Genomic DNA, 23,292 nt, shown 5'->3' with positions numbered 1-23,292 from the left:
CCCAGCCCAGACTGTCTGGAAGGCACCTCGCCCACCAGGCTCCACCTGAGGTGCTGCCCTCTCCACCCGGCCCCCTGGAGGCTCAGGCTTCAGGAACTAAGAGGTGAGAAGAGCAGGGTAAGACAGGCTGTCAACCAGACCTGAGATCAAGGACCAACTCTGCTCCTTAGTAGTGGGGTTTCTGGGGCTCCTTATTTGGCCCCTCTGAGCCTGTTTCCCCACCTGTATAATGGCAGAACCAGAATATAGAACCTTTTTTCTAAGGTGGTGGTGAGAATCCAAGAAGACACATGAAGGCGCACGTAGCACAGGGCCTGGCTCTCAACACGAGCTCAATAAATAGCTGGCACCACTGTCACTCCTGTCACCACGTTTTACCATAGATGGCCTCTCATCCAGCCTCCCCAGTTGATCAATGTCCGTCTCCTTGTTCCCTGAACACCCTGGCTGACGCCCAGGGCATGCTCAATGCTCTTGGCAAAACACCCTCGAGTTGATTGTATATTTACAATAAATCAATTATGATTGTTCCCAAGTCTTTCTTATGCCAGCTGTGCTTGACATTATATATATGGAGAATTTAATTAAATATATTAGCCAGTTCTCAAACTGTTTAGTATCAAGACTCCTTTACACTCTGAAAAAGTACTGAAGATCCTAAAGAGCTTTTGTTTATGCCATTTACATCCACCAACATTTACTGCATCTGACACTAAAGGTGAGAGGTTTTAAAGCACATGAATGCACAAGCCCATGTCCCATCAGCTGCCAGAGTGGGCCGTGGCTGCTGGGAACCGTCACTTAGTACATTTGTGAGGAAATGAGAGCATAAAGGGCGAATGGCATCCTGTTACACTCGTGAAAATAGTTGTGGCTGGTGGATCTCCTAAAAGATCTCGAGGGTCTCCACCTTTGGAGAACCACGGATGTAAAGTAATGAAATATGAGAGCAAACCACGAGCTGCTCTCTGAAAACCAGGTTGAAAATGTCGGAAAGTCCCAGCACAGATGAGGGAAATAATTTGGGAAGAATAACCAAGGACAAGCAATGGAGGACTGCCCCAGGTAGCTTTGCAGGTGGCTTCCATTCTCATGCCCTTTAGAAAATCAAAACCAGAATCAGGCTGACTCATCAAGATGTGGATTCAGCAACAGAGATGACCCAGCACGCCTACCTGCAGACTCAAGTTCAGAGAAGAGGCTTTGGCCCTTTTATCAAAAGATAGACAAATAAAAAACTGTATTTTGAGTATGATAAAAAGCTTAAGAAACGTATCTGGGGTTAAGTAGGATTTCCCCATTTTTCCAACTTGCCCAATGAAGTCTCCAGTTACAGATACTTGGAGAAGGTGGACCCAGCCCAGCCCGTCCTCTCCCACCGTGGACACCAGCTCAGGCCTAACCCTGGTCTTTGGCCTCTTCCACTGCCTCACGTAGTCAGCACGTCTCAAATACTTGGGGAAAGAACCAGCAAAGGAATCAACGAATGAGCAAAGGAACCACTCCCCACCCACCAATGCCTGGTCCAGAGCCTTGTGCAAATCAGAGGATCAGAAAATATTTGCTAAAACATTAAATTTTGATTCTTCGCAAATTTTCTAGCTGCAGTGTGTCCCTGTGGTGCTTTCGAGACCGTGGGGTAAGGCTGAGCCCAGGGGGGCAGCCAGTCCACTTCTGATGTGCCTGCCTAAGAGCTGACCAAGCAGATATGCAAAGGAGGGGAACAGAGAGGAGCAGGGGTACAGCCGGGGCAAGAGGGCTGGGGGCAGGGAAGGGCTTCAAAAGCAGGACAGTAGGAGCCATCAGGCACGATCCGATCGATGAAAGTGAGGTTGGAGGTCAGCCTCCCAATGCCATCCCTGGAGTCTGGGGCCACCAAGCTCACAGACCCCCGAGGTACTAGGGACCAGAACGCATCCTAACCATTTTTGTAGCGTTTACAGCACTCTAAGCGTTCACCCTTAGAAGCATAACCAACTCGAAAACAGCTGAACTTCAGAAACTGAAAACTGCACCTGGGGCTGATGTGTGTCTCCTGGGGGAACTGAGAAAGTAGCTTTAAAAAACCCTCAAACTTGTAAGTACTCAAAATACACTTCTACTCAGAGCTGTAGAAATAGTCCTTGGGGGAGGGGCAGAGGGCCCTTGGGAGAAACGTACTGAATGACTTGCGATTTGAATTTGGGAGAAAGGTGGGTCTTTCACCCTGCCTCACTTTACCCTGTCCCACTCACCACAGTGAGAGCCCCGACCACAGGAAGAGGCACCATCTCAGAACAGACGTGTCTGAAAGCCCGGCCCCTCTGGCTAGGCAGCCACCTCCCCATTCAGACCTGCCTGGGCCCCACAGGGTACAGCCACAAGGGGTGGGCTGATGGCACCCTGACCACTGACTGCCCAACCAGCTCACTGGACCACCCTCCTATGGTGGACAGAATAATGGCCTCAGACGATGGCCACACCCTCACCCCTGGAACCTGTAAGTCTGTTACCTTACTTGGCAAAAGGGGCTTTGCAGCTTGATCTTGAGATGGGGAGATGATTCTGTGTTACCCCAGAATCTGTGGGCCCAGAGCAATTACAAGGGTCTTTACAGGAGGCAGGAGGGTGAGTCAGAGATTTGAAGATACTTGCAGATGAAGGGAGGGCTCACAAGCCAAGGAACGTGGCAGCTTCTAGAGGCTGGAAGAGGCGAGGACACTTCTCCCGGAGAGCCCCCAGAAGGAACCAGCCCTGCCCACACTGATTTAGTCCGTGACTGACTTTGGATTCTTGACCTCCAGAACTGTAAAATAATACCCTTGTTTTAAGCCACTCAATTGGGGGTAACTTGTTACTGCAGCCACAGGACACTCAGGCAGCTCCCCAGGGTCGGCAGCTGCCCCTCTTGCTGCAGCCTGCACCCCATGGGACCTGGTCTCGCTTGGCTGTTTGGCAGGGAACACTGTCATGTGAGGTTCTGGGAAGGTGTTCACTTCCCACAAGTCGCAACAGGCTCTGCCTCACCCACAAGCAAAGTGGCTGCCCACAGGGTGAGATTTTTGGAGCAACAGGAAAAGCCCCGCCCACACATGGTACCTCTGTGCTGGGCAGTGAGGCCTGAAATGGCCCTGCCAAGAACACGGCCTTTGCTTCAGCTCCCGAAGAGGGGCATCTGGGGAGAGGCCATTCCGATTCATATAAAGATGTGGATAATCCTCATCAGAATGTCCCGAGAGCTGGTTCCTGGGGCAGGGGGTGGCCACAGAGCAGAGGGGGAAAGACTTGTGCAACTAACCCTCAAGACTCACCCATCTGGCCTGTCCACGTCTCCCCACATCCCCTTTCTCCGCACAGGCACAGGACTTTCCCTGCTGAGCAAAGCCATTCCGGGCTCTTTCATCAATAAATAGGGTTCTTTTTGTTTCCAGGTCTGGACTCACCTGCGCCCCTTTCCCCAGCACACCACTGCGGAGGCAATGTGCGTGAGACGGGTGGGTGTTCCCAGAACTGGGGGGCCAACCCGTGGTCCACACTGTCCCCAGGATGACCCAGCTTTCCAGAACCCCAAACTTCAGACAACCCCCATGTGCTCCCCTAGGCTTGCCTCCTCCCCAAGTGCTGCCACGGCACCCTAGTGTAATGATATGCACCCACTGACACCAGGAATCTCAAACTCACAGCCCCCAGGGGCCAGGCAGACCACGGGGACAGAGGGAAGCAGCCACATTGAGAGTAGCCTATGGGGAGTGGCAGGGCCTGTGGTCACCCGACTTCCAATCCAAATGTCTGAAGACAACATCAGGCCTGTCTGTGGTCAGAACTGGACCTCGTCACCCAGACTCACACCCCCGGCAGGCTCCCCAGGGCGTCCCTGGTAACATCTGCACCCTTCCTGGGATCTTGTCTATTTCACTGCTCATCATAGGCGGTAGGTCCCTGCCATAAAGAAGAGGTAACAACGCATGCAGGTTATGACACGGAGCTCCTTCCACGATGCATTCATGCACAGTGGACACTGTGGAGAGAACCCACCACAAGGGCTTGTGACAGCGAGGAGAGCATCAGTCGTAGGGGTCCCCATTTAATTCTGGTAAATAGTAATACAAGTACAGTGTCACTGTGGTTCACTTAACATACCTTACAGGACTAAGGGATACAAGATAATACAGTCCCATACACAGCTTTGCAGAACACGAAGGAACTTCAATACCAGGTCGTGAGAAATGCTCCATTTCGCTTTGGTTTGGGGTGACAGGCTCCAGGACCACCGCTCGAAATGGCATCTGTGCTGTCCACATGAACAGGCCTCGAACGAGGGAAAGCAAAGGCATAAGCCCTTCCGAGCAAGGTCCCTTGAGAGAAACTGCATCTGGGTGGCGCTGATTGGCACAGAATGGATGGCCTGCGCATATAAAAAGATCTGTATAATAAACCAAATAATATTGGAAATAATGCCGTCAGGAATACTTCTGTAAGAAGCAGAATTATGCTACATGTTATTCACATGCGTAGGAGTGCGTAAGAAAAGTCCTGTGGTGTAATTATGGTTGGGGTGGAACAGCAAAATCCATTCTGAAAATGACAAGACAGACATTAATCCATGAAAGCGCTGTGTCCGGGGGCCTTGTCAGCCAGAGCTGAAGGGAACCCACTCGGAAAATGCACCCACACACACACACACAAACACCCTGTGCTGCCAATAAATACACACACACACACACACACACACACACACACACACACTGACATGCTGCCCCTAACACATCCTTGTGCTCTCGCCAGACTGCCCTGCCGGCTGCTGTTCTGGGTGCCAGCTACGAGAAAGGAGGGGACTGTCCCTGAAAGTGGGTGTTCCAGACACACAGCTCCTCCAGCAGCAGAAACAGCCAGGCCGTGCCAGCACTGAGCCCTCCACATGTCTGCAATGGGCTATGCCTCCCATGGCAGGAGGGACGACAACAGCGCTGGGCTGGAAGCTGAGCAAATCCTCAGGCCTGCGAGCGACAGGGGGCAAGGCGGCCTTTGCACTTCCCGACTTTGTGGCCAGGAGCTTGACTGAGTTCGCAGCTACTCCCCTTCACAACACTCTGGTGCACAGCTTCACTGGGGTCCCACCTGGGGCTGGGTGCCAGTGGGCTCCAGGACTCACTTCAATCTTTCGCCATCGCCTCCAAGAAACGACAAGACCTTTAGCCCCATCCATCGGTAAAGCAAGCTGCCAGTGGCCCAGAAAGTTCCATTAAGAATCCAGCATACCATGTTCGGCCCCAGTTTAGCTCATGCATTGTGTTTCTGAATCAGGACTGGAGTACCTGCAGTCTGGGAACTGGGGCGGGGCCTCCGGCCACACGGGGCGGAGCATGTGAGTCATAAGCTCACTCCAGGGGGAAGGCTGAGCCGTGGGCGGCGGGGACTAAAACTTCAAACACCCTCCAGTCTCGATGGCCTCGTGTGCAGGAAGGCCCGGTGACCTAGATGTCCACGAAGTGTTCCGCTCCTTGAAATGGTTTGGTCTGGTGTTAAGAGCCCAAATCTCCCTTCCAACGATAAGCTGAATTTATATTCCAATTATGAACGGAATAAACTCTTGACAAAACATCTGAAGAGGCAGAAAACGAGAGCTCCAGCTAGCGAAATGCAGAAAGTGGCTTGTTTTAAAGGCCTCGTTCTCTATGTTAGACCTAAGTCCCCAGGGACAGAATGGGAGGAGACCTGAGGGACAACAGGGCTCGTATCTGAAGAGACTGAACGACCGCCTTCGAAGTAAAAGGGGAAACGAATGAAAGAGCCTCCGATTCTCTGCCAAAGGAGTTAGTGAGCTAAACAGAGTATTTCAGGACTGAATGTGAAGTGTGCGTTCTGGCAGGCCCCGGGGCATGGCCTCAGGCGTGCTCTGATGGACCCCAGAACCCCAGGCCCCAGACTCGATGCTCTCCCCTCGGCACCCCGCCCCGTGCCCACCGGCCTCGTCCCAGGAGCACCGGCCAGCCTCCGAGCTGAAGGCAATGCGTCCGGAAGTGGGGTTTCCAGTGGCTTCAGGTGGATGAGCGCTGTGACGGGTCTGCTGCTGGGCTAGGTGACAACAAAAGGAAATTCTGAAAGATTGATAATAAACATGTGCCTGGGAGGGAAAGGAGACTTGGGTCTCAGGGTTTTCTCCATGCTGTGAGTACGATTCCCCACAAAGAGAGACTTTAAAATCATGGTAATAATGAACCCACAGGCCCAGTGATGAGAGTAGGAACTCGGCCTCATGTCTTCTTCCAGGTGAAGGCCTCGTCGGCGAGGACCTGCGCCAGCCTGGCGTTGAAAGGTCCGTAGAAGTCCTGTAGAATCTTCTGTGTGACCGGCCACATGGGCCCCAGGTTCCGGTCCTCGGGACGCCGAGCGTTGGATGCGGGGCTCTTTGTCATCAAGGCCTCTTGTTTCTCACTTAAGGGCCCTGGAATACAAAGAAAAGAACCCTGTGAGGCCCAAGGCGTGGCAGGAGGCAAGAGGAACTTTGCAGAAATCCCAGCCATGCTTCGTGCGTGTTGAGACAGGAGTCCCTTCCCTCAAGAATGTGTTTTGAGATCAAAATTCTTTGGCTGGGTCCATTTCGGAGTTGCTGAGGGTGGAAGGTAGAAAGGGCATTACGAAAACAGCAGATGCTGTGGCCCAGTGTCAGATGTCCACTCATGAAGGCGCACCTGGGATGTTAGGCTGACACCTCACCTCCTGGTTTCATTCCCAACTGCCCATAAAGCGCTGGCTCCCCTGTCTATCGGCCTGTCCTTGGACAACTGTGTGACCTGCCAGGCCCTTAGGCACTTAGATTTTCCTATTAACCAACCCACTGGAATTCTGCCACCATCATTTCTACTTCGGGCCCCGTGGCTGGGCAGCAACTCAACCTGTGTCTTGCTGTGAAGTGGCAATAGAGAGGGGGCAGGAAAGGAGCTGCTTGTGCCCTCAGACCCCACCTCTACCTGCAGCAAGGACATCAGTGTGGAGAGCCTGGGGAACCTGTGGAGAGCCAGCAAGTGCAGCCACCTGAGGTGGCCACCTCCATCTCCAGGCGTCTGGACCATCAGCCTCTCACTGCCCTAACTCGTCAGATCAATGCCCAGACTTCTTTGCCCCGGGCTCTCGGGATCTGGCCAAAGTCTTGAGCCACTACACAGAAAACCCATCTCCCCATGTTCTTGGGTTACGTGAGACAGAAGGAACAGAACTGGCCTTACTGTCCATCTTAGGGACTGAAGACAAGCCCATTAATGCTAGAGTCTGCAGGTGGCCAAATCAAGTAAAACTGGTTCTAGGCTTTAGAAGGAAAAAGTAATCACACTCCATCACATTACCAGCTCTCCAAGAAAAGGAGAAAAAATCAAATGACGAAGGGGTCCCAAGTCCCAGTGGGAGGCAAATAGATTTCTGCTCCCCAGAAGCCCACACCCAGCCACCTGGTTCTGATTCCAGGGGTCCCCAACAACACCTGAGACAATGTGATGACCTGTGTACTCCCTCCCCCAAGCCCTTTGCAGGACTGTCCCAGCCACCCACTGACATCCTGTCCATCCCCAAGGCTCAACACACAGACTGTTTCCTTCCATGATCCCTTCAGCAGCTGGGATCCCAAATTACCTAGATGAACCTATTGTGATGACACTAACCTTCCCCCATGTCATCCTATCAGTTACTCGGTTGTCTGAGCTACAGGTTCCTCCTCTCCCTCCAGTGGACCCTAAGTTCCCACGGGAGAGGCTGTATCTTCTTTCCCAGGGACCCATCACCACACCGTGCACAAGGTCCCACGCGTAGTTGGCGCTTGACAAACAGGTGCTGAGTGGCCTCCCAGCTCAGCCCGTCCCTGCCCAGCTCACAGAGTCTGCATGCGACTCAGCGAGTCCCTCAAAGGGCCATTGTCCATGGAGCTCCAGCCCTGCTGCATGGGTTTTCAGCGTGACATTCATACCGAGGTTGAGAAACTGGAAGACTCTGTGCATGGTGTGCTTGACGTTGGATGCATGGTCTTCCAGGCGAAGAACGAGGAACTGTTTTTTATTAAAAACAGTGAGCCAGTCCAGAAGGTACACAGCATACAGCCCGACTTGTAGCCTGACCTAGGGCCAAAGAAGGAGGAGGCATTATTTCAGGAGCAATTGCCCCAACACCACACAGTACTTTCCAAAAGTACGAGAGTATTATGGCTCGTCATTATGAACTAACACCAGGTATCCTAGCAAACAACGGTCTTCAGAAGTTGGATCTTAAATGCCATGCATTCTTGCTGCTTGCTGCACACGCAGAGGATTTCCACACTTGGGGTGGCATCTAATGCCCATGACAGCCCTGTAGGTAGTTCTACGACACATTTGACAGTGAGGACTGAGAGAAAGGGAGAGGTCACGGCTACAGCCACCAAGCGTGGGCATGTTCTTTGCACAGTATCCTGGCTGTCTCTACTGCCACGCCCAGCATACAACAGCCATGAAAAACACCTGCAGATGCCTTGGAGACAAGCCAGATGAGTGAACTGTCAACGCCTGGGGCCATGCGAGTATGAGTACATCCGGCTAAAAGCTGCGTTGTACAAAGCCGCTCCCTTCCACCTGTACGTGTCCGGGGTCCTGGGCCTTCTCCTGGGCCTTCCCTTGTGCCAGACTTCAAGCTTGTATGGTGAAGAATTAACTTTACCCAAGGAGACGTCTGGCCTTTGTCCTTGGCTCCCAGAGGTGACCTCTACGCACCTGGGACGTCCTGTGTGATGTCTTTGCCAGCCTGGGAGATCTGGCCACTGGACAGTCTAACTCACAGGTTATTTTGGGAGCTCTGTGCCATGCTGGATCAGCCTGACCTGCAAGAAGGGCTGGAGACTAATGGTCAGCCACACGGACCCCAGTAAAGGCTTGCGTGGGCTGCCCGGATTGGTAGCACTCTACGTACATCGCCCGCCTGCTGGCTAGGAGGCATTCACGCTGCCCATGCCTCACGGGACAACTGTGAGCTGCGAGTCTAGACCCCACCAAGAGCTTCTTCCCTGGGCTGGTTTTAATCTGTGTCCCTTCCCTCTTGCAAGTCGTAAGCGTGACTGTAACAGCTTTCAGTATGTGCTGTGATTCCTTCCAGTGAATTACTGATCCTGAGCATGGTTTGGGGGACCCCCAACTCATAACTGGTGTCAGAAGTGAGAGCAGTCTTGGAGGCTGTTCCCGCTAACTTTGCAGTTGACCCTAAGCTCTCGGCAAAGCTCCAGGAAAGAACTGGCCGTCCCCCTTCCCCTCTGAGGCCCCCTCCTCCAGTGCTCCCCCTCCACAGGTCCTCGGGGACCCTGCTCCATTTCCTGTCTCCCACTCTGCCTCTCTCTAGTCTTTCCAAATGTTTCTCTTCGGCCACCTCTGCCTAGTTTAGTGCCACTCCCTCTGTTGTGGCCCCATTGGCACCTGCCTGGCATCGTCATAGCCTCCTAACCAGTGTTCCCATCTCTCATCTCTGAATGCCTGGCCTGTGCTCCAAGCCTCCCCTGGTCGCCATGGAGGAAAGACCTCAGTGTGGCCGCAGCATCCAGCCACCCCCTCCACGGGCAGAACCCCCCAGCTCCCCAGGTTCCATCTCCCATCTCACATCCTTAGGCAGACACTTTGACATCATATTGCCTTTCTTTCCCAGCTTGACCTTGAGCTCTTCAAGGGCAGGGACCACAGCTCTTCCATCACCTCCTGCACAAGGGCATGTGCCCGGCGCTTATCTGTTCGCTGGTAGAACTGCTGAAGGCCGTGGCAACTGTCAGATGATGAAACATTTCACAAAATACATGCAGACACGGACCAGTTTCATCTCTCCCTATTCCTTTTCCATTTCACTATATTTCTAATCGTGTGGGAGGATGTGGAAGAAGAAAAACAATTAGAGGGATAAGCTGTCTCCAAATCCATTAGCTGCCTCCAGCCCCCGGGTTGTGTTACCTTATACGCCAGCTCGTAAAAAGACCTCAAGCTGGGCCAAAGCTGAGGAGAAAATGAGTGCATGCCAGCCTCAGAAATAAATATGGTATCGCCTCCAACAGATGAACTGTTATGAGAATGTCTTCTTGTTATGTCATCAGCCTCACAAAGCTTTTCAGTTCTGTGTCTGTCAGAGAGGACCAGCCAGACGCGCTTTATCTCTTCCAGAGAACCTGCCTTTATTACTCAAAAACTTTCCAGAAGGAAAGGAGCTCGGTGTTTGTGGCAGGATGGGGGCGTTTAAGGTCACTGCAGCCCATCCATGACCAGGCCATGGGTGACAGAATATTTCTCTGAACGTGTGTTTGTGCCCATCATAGAGAGAGCCTCCTCTCTCCATGGTGGACAGAGACCTGCTGGCCGAGGCCCCCTGCAGTAGGGTCTCCCTTCACAGGCAGGCTGGTCAGAGATGGCGGGGATGGGGGGGCTGCCCAGGACCAGCTGGTAGCACCTGCCAGAGCCTGGACCTGAAGCCAGGCCCCACACTCAGTCGCATATAAGGATTATTTTGAGCTAAAGGCAAAGGAGAAAACACAGATACAAGAAAAGCTTCATATTGCCCCCTACTGGCCTAAGAGCAGGATATAAATTTGTAAGGGGTCTCCCTTGCCCTCTCTATTAGGAAGGATACAAGTTCATCACTGGCCACAACTCCAGACCCTTATCAGCCTGGAGGTGGCACCAGAGGATTCGACATAACAATCCCCGCTAACACTAGCCCTTACCTACCACTCGTCCCCCCCATATATTTGCCTTCCCACAATTTGCCCCCCAGAAACTCAATGCCCCCTTTTCCTTTGTCTTGTCACTTCCTACAGATGGATTATTCCCTTATTACCACTGAGTTCTAACCACCCCTCTGAGTTACCCATCTCTGAGTGCTCCCGTGTGTATGTGTGAAGCATACGTTTACAAACTTCTTTGTTTTTCTCTTGTTAATCTGTCTTTTGTCAGTCTAGTTTGTAGGGCCCCAGCCAACAAACCTGAGACGGTAGAGGAAAACGATCCCCTCCACATGAATGACTACTCTTCAAGCCTGATAAAGTAGTATCATTACCCCCATTTTATGATGCAGCAATGAGTCTCCAAGAAGCTAAGACAACTGCCCAGAGTCACACAGCTAGCAAATGCCCGAGCTGGGAGCTGAACCCCACCGCTGCCTGGCTCCAGAAGACACTCCTACCCAGCACCACCCGCCGTATTCTGTGCTTACCTGTGCCCTTGTTGCATTTCCCCTGCCAAATCACAAAGCTCAGCAGGGCAGCCTAAAAGACTACCTGCTGCCTCTGTACATCCTGCCTGAGCTCGCGCCCTACCTTCCAGGTGAGCCCGTCCTGATAAGAAGGAAGGGGGAGCAAAACTTGTTGACCTTGAACCCCTGGGGGTTCTAAGCCTCCACCTCAAGCAGATGTGTCCCTGCCTCCACACGTGACATGCTCAGCAGAGCAAGGCTTGTGAACCACACGCCAGGGCAGGTCACAGCCGTAGCCTCACTATGGAAGGTGACCTGCTCCACCAAACCTGCTGAAAAAGGCATTTAGAACAACCCACGATGGAAAACCACACCTGAGCTAAAACAAGCTGAATTTGTCGTTAACAGCTTCTTTTGCATTAAACAAAAAGACACGAAATGTATAGCTATATTCCTGAGAGAAAAAAAAAATGAACTATTTATCCACTGAGAGCCTGTCAAAGAAGCACCGAAAGTCACTGGAGGGTAATTTTTAAAACCAATGAAACAATCCACCACTGGAGAGAGAGAACGTGAAGACAATTTGAGAGGCAGGTGTCCTGGCAGCTGCCAGTCCTAACTGCAGTGTGTTCAGGAGCCTCTCTAAAAGGTCAGCTTCCTAAATGCACCCTCATTCTCACGCAGAGGGGAGAGAGCATTATAACTGGGAGATCAGCAGCGAAGAAAGCGGGGTGCCAGAGGAAAGGGGCCATCCCTTTTTACACTCTTACATCCAGGAATATTTGTTTTCTTTTTCACATTAGCCACTGCTCAAAGGCACAGGGGCATTTGCACACCAAAACACTTCTCTGTGTTTATATGCTAACGTCCCCACCCACAACGCCCCTTGCATAATGACCACGAAGGGGCCGTTGGGTAAGAGGGCCGGGCTCCCCGAAACGCACAGGCATGGCATTGTTGAGGGTGTTGTTGTAGACGCAGGCGCGCAGCGAGTAGTCCAGCATGCAATTTTCAAACAGCTGCAGAGCTTCTGTCACTTTTTCATGGAAGTCATCTGCAGATTTATTGGAACTTGCAAAGTAGAGATAGTCTGAGTACAACCTGTGAATAAAATAGATATTTTTTTACCACCCGTGAACGGGCAATCTCGCCATTTAGGTGACAATGAAAATCAAGGAGCAATGAATTACCTTATCTAGTTTTGTTCCTTAAAACTCCACCATTTCTCTTTGTTCCCTTGCAGATGAGCCATTTCCCTACCTCCCGCCCCCCCCCCCACCTTCATAGGGCCACCCCGTCTCTCCCAAACTCAGACTTGTCTACACTGGCCCCAGACAAACCACCAGTAGAATTTTTCTTTGTTCTTTCTAGCCACCTCAGGCCACGGCTGTTTTCACAGTAACAGTGAGCTCCGAAACAATACCAGATGACCGAAATTGTACTAGAGCAGAGAGGCCATGAAAATTGTATGCTCCTTCCGGTTCCTCCCTCCTCTCTGGGAGGCAACAATAACAAGAGCATCTGTCACTCTCGCAATATTACATTCCACATGAAATTCCTGGCCCTTTCCACAGATATTTGAACATTGCAAAAGACATTATGAAACGTGTCTCTCTAGATTGGTAGGGACCTATTTTTTTTTTTTATCACAGTGCAAAAACATCCCCACATGTGCATGCAGACACCCACGGGCCTGTGTGTGTGTGTGTTCATACACGTGGATCTGTTCATACAGACCCTGCCACAGGTACGTGACAATGTTTTCATACAGGAACTGACAGTCTCTCCTTGACCACACTTGACTCAGGTTCCTCTGAAGCTTCTTCTCAACGAGGCTTCAACTTCTGGACTTTCGTGTCTGTCTTTGTTTGCATTGCCCGATTTTAGACAGAATAACCCACCTTCCATATGCAACTGGGTTGCTCAGCCCTCACCATTCCCCAGGTTGTGCCCGATCAGCCCAGCCAGCCAACAGCGAGAATCCTGTCCGGTGAGTTTAGCCAGAATTCCCCTTACTTCTTGTGTTTCCTCTTAGTCATTTCCCATCCACTGACACCCCCTCCCATCACAGTAATCCCTATACCTATTGTGACACTCCTGAATAAAGTCTGCCTTCCCATTCTTTAACACGTGCAGGAATAATTTTTCCTTTCCCTTTCTCTCTCTCTCTCTCTCTCTCTCTCTCTCTCTCTCTCTCTCTCTCTCTCTCTCTCTCTCTCTTTCCTCCCCGCCCTCCCTCCCTTGCAAATCCTCTGCAAATATATTGGACTTTCAACATTACACATAGATTTTCTTTTACCATGGGCTATTTCTTTTGATACATACAATGAACAAAAAGTAAACCAAAACAAGTTATAACAATGTAATAAGCACAGCTTTCACTGAGAAGTGTCCTTTCCCAATTTCCTCAATGGTCCTAACATACAGTCCTACTCCCCACAGGTGACCATTGTTACCAGGTTCTTATACATCCTTCCAGAAATTTTCTGTGCATACTCAAGCATATATCTGCACAGTTTATATTTTTTAAAAATAGATGTATCAGATTGTATCACATGGGACCAGATAATATACCTATTATCATGGCACTTCTCAAATCATTTAATTTTGAACATTCATAAAAGTTGGTAAGATAGTACCCTGAAGCTTAATATAACATTACTTTTTCCACTGTCACCCAGTAATTTTTTTCTTTAACAGAACTTTCCAGTTGCGAGTTTCCTCGGCCTTTTTCTCCGTTTCTGCTTATTGAGAGGGTTAAGTCTTGATCCCATTTCTGGTTTTCAAAAATCCCCACTTTGTTTCTGTCTTGTGCCTTTTCAATGCACATCTCCAAGTGACCCCCACTGCTGTGCCTGGCACCCGTCATAGGACACAACCCCAGCTGCTGAAGGGCATCGAGGCTGATGTGGACTGGCCCCATGGCTCCAGGGGGTCACGATTCTCCCTCCTCTAAGCTCCGTGTTTTCTGTTTCCCCAACTTCTCCAATTTGGCTTCTCTTTCTGTTGACGGCAGTTCAGCCCATCTTATTGCTGTATGTACCCATGTGTCTGGGGACGTGCCATCTGCACGGCCAAGTGCACCCAGCACTTCCACCTGTCCTCAGCCCTGGGCCACACACACTCCTGCAGGAACCGCAGTGCCCCTGTTGCATGGGGCAGCTACAAATGCTCCTTCTCCAGCACCCCTCACCTCTAGTGCCAGGAGGACACAAAGTTAACAATGCGAACTTCGCTTCTTAGGGACCAGATTTCCTCCGCCTCCGGTACTGGCACAGTGCCTTCCACATGGCCCTTTCGAACTCATCCACAGCCAATGTCCACAGAGGACACCTCTGACAGGTCCTGAGAGGTCTGCGATCTGCCCACAGATTGCCTCCAATCCAAACACAGGCTGGAGCAGGAGTGCTCTGGACATCTGAGCCTGGACAGCCAAGTGCTCCAAAAGGACCTGCTTCGAGCTGCTCATTAGAGATGCTCACTGATGCTCTGTAGATTCTCCCTGAGAGCTGTGCTCACTGAGTACAGTACTCAGGATGACGCCACAGGTGCCTATTACTTCCGGGGGCCACGACATCAGCTGTGCCATTGTCCTTCTTCAAAAACAGGACATCCCTCAATACAAACAAGGTACCTGTCAGTGCAGGGTCAGGCCTGGTTAGTATAACCTAAAAGGCTGATGGATGAGTGCCAAAATGAGATGTGCCTGGGCCTCAAAGTGCAAAGGGGTGCTGTGTGGCGGTGGGTCCGATGGGTGCCCTTTCTGGCTCACACGTTTCCTATCAATATGGAGCAGCCCCAGAAACAATGTCCATGAAAAGCACCAGATGCCTTTGACACTGTCATCAGAGCTATTTAATAGGAAGTCCACGTTCAGAGTTCTCACCAAGGACTTCCACAACTATCCAAACTCTTTGGTGGAACTGGAATTCTGTCACATAAATTACCACCTAAAAACCCCCCAAAAATTTCGCTTTCCACAGTGACAGTTTATTTGGTGGTAATAACATTTTTTGTACACATTTGGCTCATAAATAAAACAGCCCCTAAAGCTACCTCTGTTTTAAATACAAAGTAACTTCATGACGAATCTGCTGATTCCATACAATTCTTCAGAGATCAAGAAGGGGTTTGGGGGAACAAACTGGGACGTGTCCAGTGTTCCAACCAGGGAAGCCCAGTCCTGCCCGGCTGAGACTACTGATTCTCATCTGCTTGGGGTACGGCGACATGAGCCCAGGACCCTACCCTTCTGTGAGTCATGTCTACGGCCTCTGAGAGCGAGACCAGAATGAGGGAAAACGTCCCGGCCCCGCAGGGCCCCCCAGGGCTCCCAGATCTGCCGACAGGATGGGCAGTGGGCTTCAGGATTCCCTAGAGCCACGTGCACGCTGGGACACATGTTTATGAGGACAAGTCGTTCACGCCCCACTTTATCGGCAACATCTGAGCGGGAACTTGAGTCACCATAACGATGGCTACCCCTCCATTTGGATACTGTAGATTTCCCCAAAAGACATGTCCACACCCTAATCCCATCCTGTGAATGGGATCTCATTTGGAAATAGGGTCTTTGCAGATGTAATTATGTTGTAGGTCTTCAGATGAGGTCATCCTGGATTTAGGGTGGTCCTAAATCCAATGACTAGTGTCCTCCACACAGGCACATGGGGAGAAGGCCAATGTGAAGACAGAGTCAGATATTGGAGAAGGAATGCCAAGGACATTCTACAATGAAGGAAGCCACCCAAAGCCGGAAGAGATGCATGGAACAGATTCTCCCTCACAGCCTCCAGAAGGAACTGACCTTGTTGACACCTTGATTTGGAACTTCCAGCCTCCAGAACTGTGAAGGAAGACATTTCTGTTGTTTTAAGTCACCCAGATTATGGTGATCTGTTATGACAGCCCTCGGGAACTCACACAGATTTTAAATCCCAGTTCCCAGGAACACTGTGGGATTTTGTCAGCAGCTCTCTCCTACCCTGAGGCCCTGGAAGAGTCACCTGAGTGTGTAGGAGGACCAAGCCCCCATGGCCAGCTTTCCCACGGAGAAACAAGTAGGAAGGCAAACACAAAACGCGGGCTCTTGCTTTCAAGGAGCACTGTTCAAATCCATCCCAAGAATCAGGCTAATGCCTCCTAAGAATATCTGCAGTAAACAATGCCAGGATTTCCCCACATCTACCCTCTGGGGAAAGAGTCAGGTAAATGACCTTGGGTGAGTGAAAGCCACGTGATGGGTTAAAACTATTCAGAAAATATTGAGGACAGCAATGTATCAAGAATAAGTATCCAAAATAGATCTCCAAAAGCTGAAGCAGTCACACTCGTGTAACAAGTTGAAATGTAAAGAGATAAACCTAAGCGTCCACATTTTAATATTTAAAATCAACCAAACAATGATGAAGTAGGGGAAAGAGGCCAACAAGGAAAATATGTAAGGAACATGGTTGACATAAACTCATAATAAATCATCACAGAACTTCAGAGACACTGATGCAAACTCAGGATGAATTAATAGAGGTAAGGCATTCAGAATGTGGGAGGGTGTTGCTCGGCTCCTCCGTGGTGGACCCCAAAGGACAAAGGACACTTGCCTGCGGTGCTGGGAGCCAAACATTGAGGGGGAAGGAGCTGTTGCAGCTGAAGAAGCATGACTCAGCAGGAAAGATGCCAGCTTCAAAGGCTAAAAGGGGGTCCAGAACTGGGAGATCTGTCCCCTACTCCAGGGAATAAAAGGTTCAGGAAGAAAGACTGGTTTGATTCAAGGGAAAATGTCTCCAGATGGGACAGTCCAGCACAAAATGAGTGGTCTGAGCAGCAGGAGGCCCCGAGGTTGGAGGGGTGAAGGCCCCGAGACAGAGTGAGAGCCAACGGACCCTAACACCCAGCCAGCCCCAAGTTTTGGGTCTGCTAAGCCCTCTCCTGCAGAACCACCTCATTTTCTTACTCTTAAACCATCCCAAACAGATGAGTGTTACATTTGGCCAGGACGGTTTCCAACAGCAATTCCAAATATAAGTCCAAATACATTCCGGGCCGTCTGTGCTGTGGTTATTTCAGAGGCTGTTGGGCGGCCGCAGGACGCTGGGCCTGCACTCACGTCGTGCCCTTCAGCCCCTCCTCTGTGCATCGCAGGGTCCCGGGACGCCAGCACTGCTGGAGGGGGAGTGGGATTGGATGTGTGCCTTAGGGGGGCTCCCTAACCTGGTGCCATGTCTCTCCCCACAGGGACAAGGAGTGGCTGTCATCTTGAAGACCACACCAACTAAAATCTGGACAGTTACCCCAAGGCTACCGCTGAATTCGTTCAATGACCCTGACGGGCGCAGCTGTGAGCCCAGGTGAGCAGAGGTGGGCCTACAGATCACCACAAAGACACGGGCACCGTAACTCTGTGGGGCCCTCCTCCAGGCCAGGCTCACATGCGTGTTATATGGGCTCAGTTCCCAGAATCCTCCCTGTGTTCACCCCTGATGTGGCCACTCGTGGTTACTGAGGGCTGTCCCTCTCTGGGCCATGTGAGCATGTTCTCCTTCCATGTTCACAACCACCCCACGAGATACACGCCGACTGTCATTACCCTGGCTTGCGAGGACAAGACTGCTATTTAGAGAGATTAAGAACATTCCCAAGGTCACATGGCCCAGGAGGCTATGGGACTGGGCCCCATACACACCCCAGTATGCCTGACCCTAGGCCCACTGACCCAACAGGACATGGCCCCTGGCCTCATTGGTTAGGGATGGAGCCAAATCAACAGCTGAACTAATTTTTTTCTGGTTTTTGTTTGTTTTGAAGGTTTAGGTATATCGTGATTTGGAAGGAAAAGTCAATTCTGTTACAGAACTACTTAATAAGTTACAGGAGACTGAAAAGCAATTGCAATGTGTAATAGATCAGCAAACAACTATTCAGAACAAACACAAGAAACTTTACTGCCACGATCAGGAAAAGCAAATGAGTTTATGGACCATCGCACAGGGCATCTAAAAAATGAGAGCAACAGGTAGGTGTTCAGGCATCTTTCACAATTTCAGGACTCACCGCCTGATCTCTTATCACTTCGATAAGCTCACGTTCATTGGTAATTGCAGTCACTCATTCGATTTTAACAGTTTTCGTTCTTAAATGATGAAGTGCCTGTTAACTGGCCTTCCGTCTCTGTGGAGACTCTGCAAGTTCTAGCTCAAACGTCACTGCATTGGTGACACCGCTCCCTGTGCTGGTTTCTCCTCCTTCTGTAATATTTTCGTTCCTACCATTTTAACATTAAGGCATAAAGCACATGTCATAAGATTCACCCTTTGAACGTGAACAACTCTGCAGTGCTCACTACCTGCACACAATTGTACACCCTCCTACATCAGCTCGCTCCGGCCACTCCCAGGAGTGGCTGTGGGTTTGAACCTGTCAGGTCCCAGAGGGGCCCTTGTGGGAAGTCACTAAGATCGCCAAGCGGAAAGGCACAAGGAGTACAAGCGGCCGTGTCAGACAAGTGCAGGCTCTCGGAGGCCGTGAGCTGTGCCATCTCTTCCGGTTACGGCTCCTCACACCGGACGTCTCAGAATCTTGCTCTGAGGAAAGATCCGCGTCGAGGCTGAAGTGGTGGGGTGGATGGGAGCAGCTCCGCTGGCTCGCCCCAGGCCATGCTGGCCCAACATCCCTGTGCTTCTTCAGCACTGCCAGGAGGCTTCTCAGTGACACACACATGAACAGTGACATTTCTTCAACCAGACGCCCCCAAGAGGTGGGCACACTCATGTCTTCCCATTCACCCCCCTCTCCCAACGACATCGCACAGTTCTGTCTAAACCTTCGACCCACCTGGAGGGTCGTAATACCTGTGATTACAAAAAACGAAAGCCAGAGCAAGCCCTCATTATTCTGCGTTTATAGGCATCCTGATTCAAATTCCTGACCAATAACTTCCCAAGCTCTGATAGGGTGTGATCAATAATGATTATATATATATATATATATATATATATATATATATATATTCTTACAAGGGTGAAGGCCATTTGAAGCTGGAAAGGAGGCCCTTTTGACCCACTGATTCACAAACCATGACCATCTCATCACAAGGGACAATGACGCAGGACTGACCCAAGCCAGGTCATTTTGGAGGAAATGTCCAGAGTTACCTGAGGCCGTTATCAGTGGGTGACACTGATGTTCATTTTCTGCCAGAAAAGGACACCCAGGTTTGGGCTAAAAATACGCACATGGATACAAAGCTCCCTATTCACTGGGGCCATTTGGGGGTGGTCTTTTTCTCCTGTTGAGTTTGAGTGAGGTTCGGGGTCCACCTTTCTTCCTTCCAGAGCACTCAATCCCAGGTCCTTGGTAAATGTTCGTGGATGGAAGGTAGAACCTCTGAGAGGCAATACCAAGCATCCCTTTTACCCAGGAGCCCAGTCTGGTTCCCAAAGCACCTTCATACAATCCAGTGATCCTGACAGGTGCCTACCGGTGACAAAAGTCAGACGCACAGAGGATTTGGCTGCTACCCCTGGTTGAGGCGGCACAGCCAGGACGAGATCCCAGGATGTGGGACCTCACTGCAGGGCGAATGCCCCTGTGCTCCAGGACTGGCACATACGTGACATGTGCTGACACCTCCCCCACCCCCACCTCTTGGAAGGAGAGGTCCACGAATTCCACCTGGTGGCCCAGAGTCGACACGAGTGCCCTCCTGATCCCAGCCCGTTGGTACATGTCACCTCGAATGTCTGCACACTGAGAAAGAACGGGTTCTTCTCCCCAGGTTCCTCACCACACAGAACCGCCCTTTGCAAACAGTCCTGTGGGAATACGCAGAACTGCCAATGACTTTGTAAACACTTCCCAAAAAAATAAACAGTGTTAAACACAGGAATTCTCAGCACGATGGTCCTCCCACCAATAACAAAATGTGGTCCCTCACCAGGTGGTTATGCTCAACAGCCTTCAGAGAACGCCTCAGAGGCCGAGCTGCCCTGGCCGGGCCACAACCAGCACTCCCCCTGCCGCCAGGTCCTGACGCCAACCCCGTGCCTTTGGGCGGCTCACAGTTCAGCCCCATGAAAGGGAGCTCGTGCTACTTTCAGGGCCCACATAAAGGTGTGTCAGTAACACCCAGACAGGCAGCTTCTGAAAAGCAAAATGCCTGAATTCACCAGAAAATTAATAGGCAGCTTAGAGACACTTCGCTACAGTCTTCCTCAAGACTACCTACCGCTTATAATTCTTACTCCTCCAAAGTCTCAAAGAGAAAAGGGGACAGTGAGAGCTGGAGGGAAGACGGGAAATGGATCTGTGGCTGTTGTCATAACCTTTATACTCCAAAAGCCTTTCTCCCCACTTCATCTCCTGCCCACAGGGGAGTTCTCCTAACTTTCCTTTGAGAGCATTTATATTAATAATTAATCCATCAGTGGTGGGGAACAGCCTGCTTTTTAAACCTCGTGCAAAGCTGTTATAGAGAAAACATCACGTGACACTGGAGCGCCAGCTCTCCTCTTCTGCCTGAGAGCTTCCAGAGACCTAGAGAGGCTGGGCTGCTTGGAGAAGGTTTTCAGCACTAGCTGAGGAGCAAGAGAGATTCTTGAGTCAGAGGTCCACAGTAATTCAAAAGCATCAATCCAACTCAGCAACTTGTAAGGCCTGCTGGTTATTTCCTTGGGGTCGGCTTCTTGCTCTCGTTCATGGGGAGGTAAGTGAATGAGCTGAGTGCCGTCTTGGGCACCCACAAAGACTGGGGTCCTTACTGCTTACAGAGCTTTGCAAAAGCGGGGAGTCATACCCCACTATTCATGGCTCACAGTCCAGTCCCTCCCAGAAACTGCTGCCCTGAAAAGACCAGCCACAGCCAAGGTTAAGTTTCCGAGGGCAGACCACCGCCAGTGGCTGGTGGGTGGGAAATGTCTCACGGGGACAACTCCGATGGGTCATCCCAGCTTCAGAACCTCTGGTGGTGTCAGCCGCATTGGGGCCCAACCCCTCCCTCTATCTATCCTGCCCTATTGCCCCTCACACGGTTGTCCCACATGCACTCCTTATAATCCCACACACAAATCGCTATCTCAGAGTCCGCTTCCTGGGACCTGACCTATGATAGGGTGAAAAGCTTGGCTCCTCAGTCAGACATGGGATCAAATCCTAGCCTGACCACTTACTAACCAGGTGACCATGGATAGGTGCCTTAACCCCACTAAGCTCACATGCCCCACCTAAGAGCACATCACCCCAGCCCTCTCACCTGCTTGCAAAGCTTAAAGGAAGCAATGGCTGGAAAGGCCTTGACACAGAGCCAGGCTGGAGAAGGTGCTCAGTTAATGCTAGGTGACTTCACCGAGAGCTGTCCCCACCCCCTGGACTAGACAGGCTGCAGGAGGGCAGACAGAAAGGATTTTGCTCTCCAATGCATACACCACATCTAGCGCATGAAGGGTGCTCAATCAGCGTTCAGTGATGAGTCAATGAGCGCTCAGTTTGTTTGTTACTATTTGCAACTACGGAGACCTAATAATAATAGCTAATGATTATGTAATATTTTCCATTTGTCTTGTACTGATCAAATGTTACATATAGTAAATCATTTAATACTCACAACCCTAGAGGTAGAACTATTTCCCCCTCATTTCACCAATGAGAAAATGAGGCACAGAGAGGTTGAATAACTTGCCTGAGGTCACACAGCTAGTGAGTTGCAGAGCTGGGGTTCGAATGCAGACCATCTGTTCCCCAGAGACTGTGTTTCTACTGCCATGATGCAGGTTCGCTGGCTGCTCCCACGCCCACACCCTACCACCCACTCTGCAGATGGAGTGAAAGCTATGAACCCAGGATTCCTGTCCCAAGGTTTAGCGTGGCTTACTTGTTCTCTGTGCAAATGACCGACTGCATACCATGTTTCCCCGAAAATAAGACCTAGCCAGTTTTATATTAATTTTTGCTCCAAAAGACGCATTAGGGTTGATTGTCTGGCTAGGTCTTATTTTCGGGGAAACATGGTATAAATGAATGCCTTTCATTAAGGGCTTCACTACTTCCATTCCTAGTTGACTGTCATAAATTATTTAACCAGCACAGTGGTTGCTAAAAATCAGTTTATCTAAGCAGATGAAGGAAACAACGCCCCAGGTTCTAAGGCTCAAAATCAAGTTCTCACCCTTTGAGCTGAGTTCTCCTTCCCTTTTGACTCATCACGAAACGTGAAAAGCAAACGCTCCTGTTGAGCCCGTTTCTGTGTATTGCATTAAGACTACACACAGAATTAAAATAAAAACACCAAGACGATAAACTCATTAACAGATGGTACACAACAACTTTCCACATGTCTCTTGAATGAACTATGTCAGAAGGGTCAGCACCTTCCAGCCATTTTTCCCATTTCGTAGGGGCTGTAACTGCCTCTGAATTAAGCGGCAAATTCTATCAACCGTCTCACAAATAAAGAGGCAGAAGGTTAATGTGAGATGCGCTGAAAAGAATAGTCTTTTCCACTTGAGATTCGAATTAAATGAAAATTTCTGCTTGTAATTGGTGGCTTCTTTTTAACTAACTGAGATTGATTTAGCCTAGGAATGCATCACTTGAGTTTTAAATTATCATTATTTCTTACATAGAGAAACTTTTAGCAAGAATTCTTGGCTGGCCCAGGCCTTAAGATCTGCCCCCTCCACTTTCCATCATTCCTCTCGTCTCCTCCAGAAAAATAAATGGACGTACCCTTTATATCTTTCTCTGGAAGCTTAAAAGTGACCGATTTAATTTTGCTTACAATTCCAACATTTTCAAACCCTCTAGCTTTGACCAATTATAGAAATAAAGTCTAAATGTAAATCTAAAACTAGAAATAAAAGCCACCCCCCAATCTTATCTCCAAGCCAATTTGTAGAAGGAAATGAACAGTTTGGCCCAATCCCACTGGCAGCAAGCAACCCAGGGAATCTCCCACTTGCAGAAGTGGGAGGTCACGGGGCCCAATTAGACTATGGAAACTTGGACTCGGAGTGTTTGTTTCTTCAAGAGTGACCTAAACACCCAATATTTATCATGCTTTCTGGCTGGGATGGGAAACGAGCCAGCCACTTCAGATAGGCCATGAGTCACAAGTTTCTAAAGAGAAGAAATTCCTATTGTTGC

General features: G+C 50.3%; 1 protein-coding gene across 7 annotated transcripts in view; it reads right to left on the bottom strand.

The window, feature by feature from the left end:
- Window positions 1-4,042: 4,042 nt before the first annotated feature.
- The window catches only part of CHST15 (carbohydrate sulfotransferase 15), a 278,611-nt gene continuing 259,361 nt past the window's right edge, over window positions 4,043-23,292 (bottom strand). For all 7 annotated transcript variants that reach the window (XM_081074503.1, XM_081074500.1, XM_081074504.1 and 4 more), the window contains 3 exons: window positions 12,102-12,258; window positions 7,937-8,084; window positions 4,043-6,424 (listed from right to left, as the gene is read on the bottom strand). In XM_081074503.1, the coding sequence (XP_080930629.1) occupies window positions 6,234-6,424; window positions 7,937-8,084; window positions 12,102-12,258 (496 nt within the window). In that variant the 3' untranslated portion in view covers window positions 4,043-6,233. The remainder of the gene's footprint in view (window positions 6,425-7,936; window positions 8,085-12,101; window positions 12,259-23,292) is intronic.

Source organism: Rhinolophus hipposideros, assembly GCF_964194185.1.
Source record: "Rhinolophus hipposideros genome assembly, chromosome: 15".
In the NCBI taxonomy this organism is placed as follows: domain Eukaryota; kingdom Metazoa; phylum Chordata; class Mammalia; order Chiroptera; family Rhinolophidae; genus Rhinolophus; species Rhinolophus hipposideros.
Note: the sequence above shows the minus strand (reverse complement) of the source record. Positions and strands in the feature narration are given on the sequence as shown.